The 15,407-nt window shown below is 43.0% G+C and overlaps 1 protein-coding gene across 1 annotated transcript; it reads left to right on the forward strand.

Moving 5' to 3' along the window:
* The first annotated feature begins 7,280 nt into the window (after positions 1 to 7,280).
* Positions 7,281 to 8,888, forward strand: LOC130367103 (protein spinster homolog 1-like). The gene has a single exon (XM_056569494.1). The coding sequence runs from the start codon at positions 7,325 to 7,327 to the stop codon at positions 8,837 to 8,839; it is 1,515 nt and encodes a 504-aa protein (XP_056425469.1). The 5' UTR covers positions 7,281 to 7,324; the 3' UTR covers positions 8,840 to 8,888.
* Positions 8,889 to 15,407: the final 6,519 nt, after the last annotated feature.

Raw genomic sequence — 15,407 nt, forward strand, 5'->3', positions numbered from 1 at the left:
ATATATATATATATAATAATATATATATATATATATATATATATATATATATATATTAGATATCTATATTATATATATATATAAAAATTCTTGGAATACCTCTTTAACCTTTTTCCCCTGAGTACCCCTTGGCAGGCCATTTCCAATAACTGTACCCCAATATTAGTGACATGTTTATAGAGAAACCCCACTTCCCCACAGCTTGCCTTGTGGTGACTTATTCCCTGCTGTCAGTTCTGAGCCAGAGCCTCTGAGTGTCATGGATCTCTACAGCCGGATGAAAAGTGACATGTGCGCAAGACGACATGACACGGAACAACGTAGAGAAGGCGAGAGAAAAAGATAGTGCTGTAGGGACCTAAAGACAAAGGGGACCAGTGAGGAAGTGCACAGTGCCAAGCATACAGCCCGAGAAAGACACCACAGACAAGATGACAACCATAATGTATGTGATGGACAAAAAGGAATAAGGAGATTATTTATTATATAAATATGGTATAATGTGAAGATTATTTATTAATAAACTATATATATATAAAACTCAATGGCCCTCATTTACTAACGTGAAGCTGAGTCTTTTTGTTTGGTTTTGTGCCTAATTTTCAGTTGCATGACCTATGTGACACTGTTTGCAACCAAAAAAAACACTCCATTTTGAAAACTCTCCGAGTGTTTAGTAAAACACACCAAATGGGCGTGTTTTCAACAAAATGGGGCGTGTTCCCGAGTAAATTAGAAAAAACTCTCGGAGTATAATGTGAAACACACGGAAAAAGTGTGAGATTTTGAAAATGAAAACCCGACTGCCAGCAGCAGTCGGAAATTTCATAAAAATGGAGGATTTTTAATGATGTTCACAATTAGAAATGTTATTTGCATCTCTCAGGCTAGATTAACAAGCTGGTGGTTGATTTTGTGCCCTTTAGTCAGCCTTTCTTTACATGGACTATTTTTGTAAACTTTTAAATTTATTTTCACAAGTGATGGATATTTTGATTGTTATGGCTTTGAGCCTTTGAACATAGTCATTTTCTACAAACTTTCCTCTCTTCTCAATAGGGTCTCCAAGTCTGCATTTAAAAAAAAAAAAAAAAAAATTACCCGGGTTTTACTCGCCTAGTTTGTGCGACCAAACAATATTTTGTGTGGCAGAAAATACCCAAAATTTGCGACACAATAGTAAATAAGGTAAGAAAAATAATGGAGTAAAAGCAAAAACACTAAAAAAAAAAAAAAAAAAAACTCTCCGGTCTTAGTAAATGAGGCCCAATGTGTGTGTATGTGTATATGTTTTTATGTATGTGTGTGTATGTGTGTATGTATGTGTGTATGTGTATATGTGTATATGTGTGCATGTATGTGTGTATGTATGTATGTGTGTATGTTCCAGCATCACGTCCAAACCGCTAAAGATATTAACATGAAACTTGGACACATGTTACTTATATGTCAACAACATATAGTATAGGTGATTTAACCCTTACTCACCTCCATTTGCCAGGGTCAGGGTTTTTGTCTAAAGTCCCATACAAGTCTATGGGAAATATATGTTACTGCATAACTTCCAAACGGCTGGAGATATTTCAATAATACTTGGTCACATGTTACTTATATGTCCACTTAAAATATAGGATAGTTAATTTAACCCTTAACTACCCCCATTTGTGAAGGTCGAGGTTTTTGTTTAAAGTCCAATGCAAATCAATGGGAAATGTATGTTCCCACATAACTTCTGTACGGCTGTAGATATTTCAATACCTGGTACACATATTATGGGTCGGGATAGGAGGACAGGATAGGAGGTCAGGATAGGAGGTCAGGATAGGAGGATAGGATAGGAGGACGGGATAGGAGGTCGGGATAGGAGGTCAAGATAGGAGGTTGAGATAGGAGGTCGGGATAGGAGGTCGGGATATGAGGACGGGATAGGAGGTCGAGATAGGAGGTCAAGATAGGAGGTCAGGATAGTAGGTCGGGATAGGAAGCCGGGATATGAGGTCAGGATAGGAAGTCGGGATAGGAGGTTGGGATAGGAGGACAGGATAGGATGTCGGGATAGGAGGTCGAGATAGGAGGTCGAGACAGGAGGTCAGGATAGGAGATCGGGATAGGAGGTCGGGATAAGAGGATGGGATATGAGGTCGGGAAAGGAGGTCGGGATAGGAGGTCGGGATAGGAAGTCAGGATAGGAAGTCGGGATATGAAGTCAGGATAGGAGGTCGGAATAGGAGGTCGGGATAGGAGGACGGGAAAGGAGGTTGGGATAGGAGGTAGAGATAGGAGGACGGAATAGGAGGACGGGATAGGAGGACGGGATAGGAGGTCAGGATAGGAGGTCGAGATAGGAGGTTGGGATAGGAGGTCAGGATAGGAGCACGGGATATGAGGTCAAGATAGGAGGTCGAGATAGAAGGTCGAGACAAGAGGTCGGGATAAGAGGTCAGGATACAAGGTCAGGATAGGAGGTCAGTATAGAAGGTCGGGATAGGAGGTCGGGATAGGAGGATGGGATATGAGGTCGGAAAAGGAGGTCGGGATAGAAGGTCAGGATAGGAGGTCGGGATAGAAAGTCGGGATAGGAAGTCGGGATAGGAGGATGGGATAGGAGGACGGGATAGGAGGTCGGAATAGGAGGACGGAATAGGAGGGCAGGATAGGAGGACGGGATAGGAGTTTGGGATAGGAGGTCGAGATAGGAGGACGGGATAGGAGGACGGGATAGGAGGTCGGGATAGGAGATCGGGATAGGAGGTCGGGATAGGAGGTGGGGATAGGAGGACGGGATAGGAGGACGGGATAGGAGGTCAGTATATAAGGACGGGATATGGGGTTGGGATATGACAACAATATATGAGGACGGGATAAGAAGTCAAAAGCTTCCCCTATTGATTTTCCTCCACTACAAGGATTAAGAAGGAAAAACCGGGGTATGCCGGGTACTCCGCTAATTAAAGATAAATCAAATGTAAAATGGGCAGACGGCCACAAAGGTAAAGTATACAGAGCACATGGGTCAAACTGTAATAAATATAAAAAATGTCAAAGGTGCAACAAAGCCCGAGCAAAAAGATACCAGACCTACAGGAATACTGTGAAACTCACTATAATGGTGGAAAATGCATTAATAAACAATCCAAAGGGCAAAGTGTGGTGCAAAAGTATTTATTAACAACTTAATGACCAACCCCATTTTCACCTCAAGGACCAGGCCAATTTTATTTTTGCGTTTTCGTTTTTTCCTCCTCGCCTTCTAAAATCCATAACTCCTTTATATTTCCATGTTCCATATAAGGGCTTGTTTTTTGTGCGACCAATTGTACTTTGTAATTAAACATCTCATTTTATCATAAAATGTATTTTATCATAAAACAAAATTTTGCACATTTTGGAGGGTTTTGTTTTCCCACTGTACACTTTACGGTAAAAATGATAGGTGTTCTTTATTCTGTGGGTTAATACGATTAAAATGATATCCATGGCTAGATACTTTTATATTTTTGTACCGCTTAAAAAAAAATCTAAAACTTTTTGTACAAAATCAGTAATCTAAAATCACCCTATTTTGACCACCTTTAACTTTTTCATTTTTCCATATATAGGGCGGTTTGAGGGCTCATTTTTTGTGCCATCATCTGTGCTTTTTTTAGATACCACATTTGCATATATAAAACTTTTAGATCATTTTTTATAAAAAATGTTTAGAATAAAATGTGACAAAAAAACAGGATTTGCGGACTTTTTAAATTTTTTACGTTTACGCTATTCACCGTATGGGATCATTAACATTATATTTTGATATTTCAGACATTAACGCACACGGCGATACCACATATGTTTATAAAAAATTATGTTTACGCTTTTTGGGGGTAAAATGGGAAAAATTGACAATTTTTATTGGGGGAGGGGATTTTTCACTTTTCTTTTCTTTTTTCTTTTTAGATTTTTCAACTTTTTTTAACACTTTTTATGTCCCCATAGGGGACTATCTATAGCAATCGTTTGGTTGCTAATACTGTGCAGTGCTATGCATAGGACACAGCACTGCTCAGTATTATTGGTGATCTTCTGCTCTGGTCTGCTCGATCGCAGAGCAGAGCAGAAGACCCAGGGAGACAGCCGGAGCTAGGTAAGGGGACCTCCGGCTGTCATGCTGGACGATCGGATCCCCGCGGCAGCGTTGCGGGCGATCTGATCATCCAATCAAAGTGTCGCAATGCCGCAGATGCCGTGATCTGTATTGATTACGGCATCGGAGGGGTTAATGGTGGACATCCGCGCGATCGCGGATGTCGGCCATTACCGGCAGGTCCCCGGCAGGAACCTGCTGTGTATGACGCGAGCACCCTTACGATGCTCGCGGTCATACACAGGACGTAAATGTACGTCCTGGTGCGGGAAGTCCCGCCAAACCAGGACGTACATTTACGTCCGTGGTCGTTAAGGGGTTAAAGGACAACTATAGTGGTAGACTTTTATATATGCCCGTGCCCAGGCCACGAAAGTAAACAAAATAAACTCATACATACCTTCCTATGAGCCCCCGTTGGTCCGGCACAGGCCTCACGGTCAGGCAATGCTGACGTCATTCCACTTCCTGGGAACGGGGATGCCTCAGAGCCATCGGCGTATCACCGGCCGTAACGATGTCCCGGAAGGGCCGGTGATAGGCTGAGCCCACTGTCATTTAAGAAGCCGGCCAGAGCTCCTTACATGACAGCCTATCACCGATCGGGGCGGGACATCGCTACGGCCAGTGATACGCCGACGGCTCTGCGGCATCCCCGTACCCAGGAAGTGGAATGACGTCAGCACTGCAGGACTGTGAGGCCTGTGCTGTACCAACGGGAGCTCGTAGGAAGGTATGTATGAGTTTATTTTATTCATTTTTGAGGCCCGGGCATGGGCATATATAAAAGTGTACCACTACAGTTGTCCTTTAACCCCTTAACGGCCACGGACTTAAATGTACGTCCTGGTTTGGCGGGACTTCCCGCACCAGGATGTACATTTATGTCCTGTGTATAACCGCAAGCATCGTAAGGGTGCTCGCGTCATATATGGCGGGGACCCGCCCGTAATGGCCGACATCCGCGATCGCACGGATGTCCACCATTAACCCCTCAGATGCCGTGATCAATACAGATCACGGCATCTGCTGCATTGCGGTACTTTGATTGGATGATCGGATAGCCCGCAACGCTGCCGTGGCGATCCGATCATCCAGCATGGCGGCCGGAGGTCCCTTCACCTCGCTCTGGCCGTCTGCCGGGGTCTTCTGCTCTAGTCTGCGATCGAGCAGATCAGAGCAGATCACCGATAATACTGAGCAGTGCTGAGTCCTATGCATAGCACTGCACAGTATTAGCAATCAAACGATTGCTATGAATAGTCCCCTATAAAATAAAAGTTGAAAAATATAAAAGTAAAAATTAAAAAAAAAAGTGAAAAATCCCCTCCCCAATAAAAATTTAAATTGTCAGTTTTTCCCATTTTACCCCCAAAAACCGTAAACATTTTTTTGAATAAACATATTTGGTATCGCCGTGTACGTAAATGTCCGAACTATCAAAATATAATGTTGATGATCCCGTACGGTGAATGGCGTAAACGTAAAAAATAATAAATGTCCAAAAATGCAGCTTTTTGTCACATTTTATTTTAAAAAAAATTATAAAAAATTATCTAAAAGTTTTATATATGCAAATGGGGTATCGAAAAAAAGTACAGATGACGGCGCAAAAAATGAGCCCTCATACCGCCCTATTTACAGAAAAATGAAAAAGTTATAGGTGGTCAAAATAGGGCGATTTTAGATTACTGATTTTGTACAAAAAGTTTTAGATTTTTTTTTGCGGTACAAAAATATAAAAGTATCTAGCCATGGGTATAATTTTTAATCATATTGACCCATAGAATAAAGAACACATGTAATTTTTACCGCAAAGTGTATAGTGTGAAAACAAAACCCTCCAAAATGTGCAACATTTTGTTTCTCATTTAAATTTCCTCCCTAAAAATTTTTTTGGGGGGATTCGCCATACATTTTATGGTAAAATGAGGGGTTTCATTACAAAGTACAATTGGTCACGCAAAAAACATGCCCTTATATGGGTCTGTAGATGGAAATATAAAAGAGTTATGGATTTTAGAAGGCGAGGAGGAAAAAACGAAAACGCAAAAATAAAATTGGCCTGGTCCTTAAGGTGAAAATGGGCTTGGTCATTAAGGGGTTAAGGACTCAGCCCTTTTTTACAAATCTGACCACAGTCACTTTAAGCATTAATAACTCTGGGATGCTTTTACTTTTCATTCTGATTCCGAGAATATTTTTTCTTGAGATATTCTACTTTATTTTAGTGGTAAATTGTCAGGGATACTTGCATCATTTCTTGGTGAAAAATTCCAAAATTTTATGAAAAATTTTAAAATATAATTTTTTATTTTTTATTTGAAGCTCTCTGCTGATAAGGAAAATGGATATTCCAAACAAATTATATATTGATTCACATATACAATATGTCTACTTTATGTTGGCATTATAAAGTTGACATGTTTTTACTTTTGGAAGACATCAGAGGGCTTCAAAGCTCAGCAGCAATTTTCCAATTTTTCACAAAAATTTCAAAATCTGAATTTTTCAGGGACCAGTTTAGTTTGAAGTGGATTTGAGGGGCTTTCATGTTAGAAATACCCCATAAATGACCCCATTATAAAAACTGCACCCCTCAAAGTATTCAAAATGACATCCAGAAAGTGAAGGAGAGAATTCAAAATCTTTATTTTTTTACACTTGCATGTTCTTGTATGCTAATTTTTTTTTAAACATTTTTTACAAGGGGTAAAAGGAGAAAAAGCCCCCCATAATATGTAATCTAATTTCTCTGAGTAAGGAATTACCTCATATGTGGAGGTAAAGGGCTCTGCATGTGCACTACAAGGCTCAGAAGGGAAGGCGCAACAATGGGATTTTGGAGAGGGATTGCTGAAATGTTTTTTGGGGGGCATGTAGCATTTAGGAATCCCTTTTGGAAACTGGGAATCCCTTTTGGACAGGTTTAGGGTTATCAGATATTACTAGGACCGGACAGGTTCAGGGTTATCAGACATTGGAAACCACAGGGAAGACGTCTCCATATAAAACACTTATAGAGAAGCGTCTTCTTCTGAGGCTGTGATGGTCTTAGTGTTATCTTGTGGTTCTGTGCTGGACATTTCTGCTCTGTATGAAGGATCTATTGTATAATGACAGGAATGATGACATGTTGTCTAATGTGTTCACTTATCTCTCTCTCTCTCTAGTGTTTTCAGGCTCTGACCTGTGACCATGGCCTCTCCACAAGACCCATTGCTGAAGGAGGAGGAAGAAGCAATGGAGGACCATAGTGATATGAATGTAGAAAAGGGCGATATCCCTGAGAGGCAGAACCTGCCATCTCTAAGCGTGATGTCCACCGCACGTTCCATCATCACCGTAGTGATCCTCGCCTTTGTTAATTTGCTCATCTATGCAAATCGCTCCAGCGTGGCGGGGGTGCTGCCTTATATACAGAAAGCTTATGACACCAATGCTAGTCTGTCCGGCTTATTGAATACATTGTTCATTGGAAGCTACGTGCTGGTCGCACCAATTGCCGGATATTTGGGCGACCACTGTAATAAGAAATATACTGTTTGCGCAGGAGTCATCATTTGGCTGAGCATGACACTTACCCTGTCGTTTATCCCTGATGGGTATTTCCTGCTCTTCCTGCTGACGAGTGGACTGGTTGGAGCCGGAGAGGCGACTTTCTGCACCATCGCCCCCTCCATCATTGCAGACCTTTTTACAAGTGACCAGCGGACCCGCATGCTGAACGTGTTTTACTCAGTCATACCTGTAGGCTGCGGACTAGGATACATCATCGGGCCCAAAGTGACTGATGCAGCAAGGGGCGGTTGGCACTGGGCGTTTCGGGTCACCCCTGGCCTGGGCCTCATAGCTGTGGCTTTGATGATTTTGGTCACAAAGGAGCCTCCAAGAGCGACTACAAACGGGAAGAAGAACAACAAATCCCAGAAGTTTGCTAAATGGGCGACAGATCTGAAAAAACTATTTAAAAATCGAAGTTTGATGTTAACCACCATGGGATCGACGGCTGTATCCTTCATAGTGGGAGCCATAGGTGTATGGGGTCCGTCATATCTGACCCACGCACGAACACTCCTACAAGAGAAGGACCCTTGCCGTGCTGAACCGTGTGACTATCACGACATCCTAATATTTGGTGTGGTTACAGTCGTTTCCGGCATTCTGGGAGTTGTAGCAGGGTCGGAGATAAGTAAAAGATATCGCAAATCCAACCCACGGGCGGACCCGCTTGTGTGTGGCTGCGCGATGATGCTCTCCGCCCCCTTTCTTCTGTTGGCATTGACTTTCGGCAACATCAGCCTCGTTGCCACCAACATCTTCATCTTCATCGGAGAGACGCTTCTGTCAGTAAATTTCACCCTTATATCTGACATTATACTAAAAGTAGTAACTCCGTGGAGGAGATCTTCAGCCCTGGCCGTGCAGATGACAATCTATCACCTCCTAGGTGACGCCGGCAGCCCATACCTCATCGGCCTGATATCTGATACCTACGAACAAGGATATGCAAAATCCCCTCTTCTGAAATACCGCAGCCTGGAGTATGCCCTCATGACCTGCACCATAATGGCAGTCATCGGAGGGGCCTTCTTCATGGCCACGGCCCTATTTATAGAGAGGGACGAAAAAGAAGCAGAGATGGAATCTGAACCTCCATCATCCTCCTCCTCCTCACTGCTTCCTGCCGATGAGGACCGCGCTTCAGACTGAGGAAAAGTCATTGCTTACCTTTATCTCGTTTACTTCATTAAAATAAATAAAAATAATTGCTGCAATTGTTCTATGTTCCAATTAACCCCTTAAAAATATTCTCTACCTACCCAACTGTGTCCAAACCCCAAATAGCAAAATGTAAATCTCCTCCCAAGACATAAAAAAGACTATTAATAACAAGAGGGATATATATGAGTGTGTGTATGTGTTTGTATATGTGTATATGTGTGTATGTATATGTGTGTATGTGTTTGTGTGTATATGTGTGTGTGTATGTGTGTATTAGGGCTGCACGATATGTGTGATTGTGTTTATGGAGGTAAATATTGTGATTTCGATATAATAAAAAAATGGAGAAATTCCCCCTATTTTATATAGCCAACTCCCCCCAATTTCATGTTCACTGACTGAACATAAAATGGAGGGAATTAGATATGAAATTCTCTGCCCCTAGACATGTTATCTCTAGTGTTGAGCGACATAGGCCATATTCGAATTTGCGATATTTTGCGAATAGATGGACGAAAAATCGTCATATATTCGCTAAATTCGCATATTCGTAATATTGACGATTTATTTTCACATTTGCAAAAATTTGCATATTCGCAAATTAGCAAATAACAAAATTAGCAGACGCGGAAATTCGCATATGCGAAAATTAGCATATGCACATTTTCGCATATGCGAAAATTTGCACGCCAGTCTCACACAGTAGTATTAGAGCCTTCTTTACACCACACAAGCTGGAAGCAGAGAGGGATGATCACTGTAATGTGTACTGTGAAAAAACAACAACAAAAAAAAACAAATATTCGTAATTGAGAATATATAGTGCTATATTTGCGAGCAACACTATTAGGTAGTAGCAGGCTCCCCAAATTAGATAGTAGCAGGCTCCCCACATTAGGTGGTAGCAGGTTCCCCACATTAGGTAGTAGTAGGCTCCCCACCAGGGGCGTAGCTAGAAGAAACCACAGGGCCCCGATGCAAAAAATTGTCCTGGGCCCCCCTACCCATACCCCCCCCCCCCGATGACCTGCTTTCTCAATCCCTGACGACCCCCTTACTCGGCCTCAGCCGCACAAAGATATCAGTGACTACAGCACAGATGGGACAGAGTCAGGAGAAAAAGGTGACTTACAGACAGGGACGGACTGGGACCAAAAATAGGTCCGGGCATTTTAAAATAAGCAGTCCATTTTTATGGTGGGGGTCCGACTGATGGGACCTCCACCAATCCCCTTTGTTCAAGTGGCTCTCCAGATGTTGGAAAGCTGCAACTCCTATTGTGTCTGAAGAGCCTCAGGATTTATGGGAGATGTAGTTTTGCAACAGCTGGAGAGCCACAGATTAGAGTACAGCCATCATCACTGCAGAACATACAACTGACTACAACTCTGATAGGACAGTCAGAGAACACACAATATCAGTGACCTGAGCGATGTCTTTCCTTTTCTTCCTCATCCAGTCCAGACGTCAGGACTTCTTCCAGCTACATCTTCTCTGCAGAGTTTGACACCCGGACATCATTGGTTCCTTAATTTGTCAGGAGATCCTTATCCTCTGTATGAAGACAGTAATCATTAGATTTCTGTCAAATACTGTACCCCCTGAATATAATACTGCCAACCACTGTGCCCCCTGAATATAATACTGCTATCTATTGTACCCCCTAAAAATAATACTGCCACACACTGCACCCTCTAAATATATTATTGCCACACACTGCACCCTCTAAATATATTATTGTCACACATTGTACCCTCTGAATATAATACAGGTACACATTTTACCACCTGAGTAAAATACTACCACACACTGTAGCCTCTAAATATAACCCAGCTATATGCTGTACACTGAATATAATGTAAATCTTTCTCCCGATTCCTTTGTTCCACCCTCTTTCCCCCTAGATTTGTAAGTTCTCTTCATGCTCCCCTGAACTCCCCCCCACACCCCAAAGTCCTTTCCCATGTAAATAACATCACTCCTCTACCACCAACATACAAATCCCATGTAAATACCATCCCTCCCCTATCACCACCATACAGTCCCATGTAAATAACATCACTCCTATACCACCAATATACAGCCCCATGTAAATGGCATCACTCCTATACCACCAATACACCCCATGTAAATGACATCACTCCTATACCACCAATACACCCCATGTAAATGACATCACTCCTATACCACCAATACACCCCATGTAAATAACATCAATCCTATACCACCAATATACAGTCCCATGTAAATAGCATCACTCCCATACCACCAATATACAGTCCCATGTAAATAACATCACTCCCATACCACCAATATACAGTCCCATGTAAATAACATCACTCCTATACCACCAACATACAGTCCCATGTAAATGAAATCACTCCTATACCACCAATATACAGTCCCGTGTAAATGACATCACTCATATACCACCAATATCCAGTCCCGTGTAAATAACATCACTCCTATACCACCAATATACAGTCCCGTGTCAATGACATCACTCCTATACCACCAATATACAGTCCCGTGTAAATGACATCACTCCTATACCACCAATATACAGTCCCGTGTAAATGACATCACTCCTATACCACCAATATACAGTCCCGTGTAAATAACATCACTCCTATACCACCAATATACAGTCCCGTGTAAATGACATCACTCCTATACCACCAATATACAGTCCCGTGTAAATGACATCACTCCTATACCACCAATATACAGTCCCGTGTAAATGACATCACTCCTATACCACCAATATACAGTCCCATGTAAATGACATCACTCCTATACCAACAATATACAGTCCCATGTAAATGACATCACTCCTATACCACCAATATACAGTCCCATGTAAATGAAATCACTCCTATACCACCAATATACAGTTCCATGTAAATGACATCACTCCTATACCACCAATATACAGTCCCGTGTAAATGACATCACTCCTATACCACCAATATACAGTCCCGTGTAAATGACATCACTCCTATACCACCAATATACAGTCCCATGTAAATGACATCACTCCTATACCACCAATATACAGTCCCGTGTAAATGACATCACTCCTATACCACCAATATACAGTCCCGTGTAAATGACATCACTCCTATACCACCAATATACAGTCCCATGTAAATGACATCACTCCTATACCAACAATATACAGTCCCTTGTAAATGACATCACTCCTATACCAACAATATACAGTCCCATGTAAATTACATCACTCCTATACCAACAATATACAGTCCCATGTAAATTACATCACTTCTATACCAACAATATACAGTCCCATGTAAATGACATCACTCCTATACCACCAATATACAGTCCCATGTAAATGACATCACTCCTATACCAACAATATACAGTCCCATGTAAATGACATCACTCCTATACCACCAATATACAGTCCCATGTAAATTACATAACTCCTATACCACCAATATACAGTCCCATGTAAATTAAATCATGCTTGTCTACTACAGGAGGTTCCTGTTGCTTTTTCATGGCAAGAAAGGGAGATTTATCCAACCTTGTGCAGAGGAACAATAGAGCAGTCGCCCATAGCAACCAATCACATTTCAGCTTTCATTTTTCAAAGATCTTTTTTTTTTAAATTAAAGCTGGAATCTGATTGGTTGCTATGAGCGACTGCTCCAGTGTTCCTCCAGCATGCCCAGACAGCCATTCAGCTATTGCAAAACTAAAACTCTCAGCATGCCAAAGCAGCCATTGGCTGTCTGGACTTGCTGGGAGTTGTAGTTTAGCAACATCTGGAGATCTGGTGCACTAGTTTGTAAGAGGGAGGCACTCTGTGTAGTGAAGAACTCCTCCTACCACCCCCCTCCCCCGTCCTCCTCCTCCCCCTCCTCCTCCTCACACCCCCCCTCCTCCTCATCATTACACCCCCCCCCCCTCCCCATCATCATTACCCCCCATTACCCCCCCCCCCCCCCAAACCTAGCTCTACTCACCTTCCTGAGCGGCGCTGCTGTGTGAAGCTGGAGAGTCTGCTTCTCCTGTCACTGACAGCTGCAGGGGATAAATCGCGCGGGGTCAGAGGCTGTGACAGGTCACGTGCTTGCCTGCACTGCTCTCATCAGCCCTCTGCCTGTCCGTCTGACCCTGCTGCAGCAACAGGCCCCGGGCGTTTTTAAAAAAGTGCTGGCAGCGGCGGGCCCTGGACCTGTTGCTGCAACATATAGTATAGTGAAGTGGCTAGGGGGCCCTGCGGGCCCCCCTGGCTATGGGGCCCGGTCGTGGTTGCTACCCTTGCGACCTCTATAGCTACGCCACTGCTCCCCACATTAGGAAGTAGCAGGTTCCGCACATTAGATAGTGGCAGGTTTCCCACATTAAGTAGTAGCAGGTTCCCCACATTAGGTAGTAGCAGGTTCCCCACATTAGGTAGTAGCAGGTTCCCACATTAAGTAATAGCAGGTTCCTCACATTAGGTAGTAGCAGGTTTCCCACATTAGGTAGTAGCATGCTCCGCACATAAGGTAGTGGCAGGCGCTCCACATTAGGTAGTAGCAGGTTTCCCACATTAGGTAGTAGCAGGTTCCCCACATTAGGTAGAAGCAGGTTCCCCACATTAGGTAGTAGCAGGCTCCCCACATTAGGTAGTAGCAGGCTTCCCACATTAGGTAGAAGCAGGTTCCCCACATTAGGTAGTAGCAGGTTCCCCACATTAGGTAGTAGCAGGTTCCCCACATTAGGTAGAAGCAGGTTCCCCACATTAGGTAGTAGCAGGTTCCCCACATTAGGTAGTAGCAGGTTCCCCACATTAGGTAGTAGCAGGCTCCCCACATTAGGTGGCATTGTCATCCCCCCACATATATACACACACACACACACACACACACACACAGACACACAAACGTACAAACAGACACACACACGGACACACACATACAGACACATACACACAGACAGACAGACACACACATGCCCACACACAGACACACACACACTAACAGACACACACACATACACACACACATGCACACACATAGACACACAGAGACAGACACACACATACACGCACACATACACACATACAGACACACACACAGACACACACAAAGACAGACACACAGACAGACACACACACATATAGACACACCTACCTGTCCTGCGCTGTACTTCTCCTCTCCATCGGCGGCCTGACCAGTGACGTCATTGACTTCCTGCGTTGGTCTGCGGAGGGACGTCACATGCGTGACGTCCCTCATCAGACTCGGGCCGGCCAACCGGAGACTGGGGGGAGGAGGGCTGGGTAAGTGAAGTCTTCTAACATTTAACGCTTCTCGCCTGAAGCAGGGTTAAATGCCTGAAGAAGTTACCTGCCCGCCGCCCGGAACTGCATGTACCACAAACTTTCCTTCCGTGGGCCGCAAATGGCCCGCAGGCCGGGAGTTTGAGGCGTGATTGTTGCGGGTGCCAGTCGGTCTGTGCGGACCATTTGTGCGGGCCGCCGGGCCTATTTTAACGCAGGGGCCTGGAGCTGCCGCTCCATCCGCCCCTACGTTAATACGGCCCTGATGAGGGGAATACAATGCTCTCCACTATGCTTAAAACAGTATTTGTCTACAACACCAGCAGGTGTGTACTTTTTTCTGGCCTTTTACCGTTACCATGCCCTTAAGATTTTATCAGGAGGAAAAGGGTACACCACCTATGTAATACTGACGTAGTGACGTAGGGAGATTTAAAACTTGACTTTTTTCAGTCATATAAAAGATGTAGAAAAATGAATTTCACAGTAACTTGGCCCTTAAGACTTTAACAGGAAAAAAATGGTACACCACTTAGATGTGTGTATGTGGTATGCACTTATGAGAGGAGTACAATGCACTCCACTACGCTTAAAACAGTATTTGTCTACAACACCAGCAGGTGTGTACTTTTCGCTGGCCTTTTACTGTAACTATGCCCTTAAGATTTTATCTGGAGGAAACAAAATTGAAAAAAGTATTCAAATGAGCTGCCATCAGTTGTATAACAAATGTTCACATCCAACATACCATTCAGGAGTAGTGATGAGCGACATTGGCCATATTCGAATTCGCAATATCTTATGAATATATAGACGAATATTCATCCTATATTCGCAAATTTTGCATATTCGTTATATTCGCATATTCCAGGAAGAAAACAGTGAGGGGGTGGGCAACTTTACTATTGGTTGCTAGGAATGTTGTTGATAACCTGTGACAAGTGTATTTTCATCATTCCAATTGGCCCACAAGTGAAAAGAAGGAATATGTGCATGTATGAAAAAAGGGGATATTCGTAATTTCGAATATATAGTGAATATATTCGCAATATTAGCAAATTTTTTGTGCGAATATCGCAAATTTTTGAAATGTATATATTCGCGCCCAACACTATTCAGCAGTATGTCTGAATGTAGATATAGAAGTCCACATATCAAAAATTTTTGAGGTATGCTCCATATGAAATCCAGTATACAATTCTCTGCATATCTGCAGAGAAACATGTTCGTATTGAGCATAATAGTCCCCCTTGAAGTTAC

The sequence above is a fragment of the Hyla sarda genome, chromosome 4 (genome assembly GCF_029499605.1).
Source record: "Hyla sarda isolate aHylSar1 chromosome 4, aHylSar1.hap1, whole genome shotgun sequence".
Classification (NCBI taxonomy): domain Eukaryota; kingdom Metazoa; phylum Chordata; class Amphibia; order Anura; family Hylidae; genus Hyla; species Hyla sarda.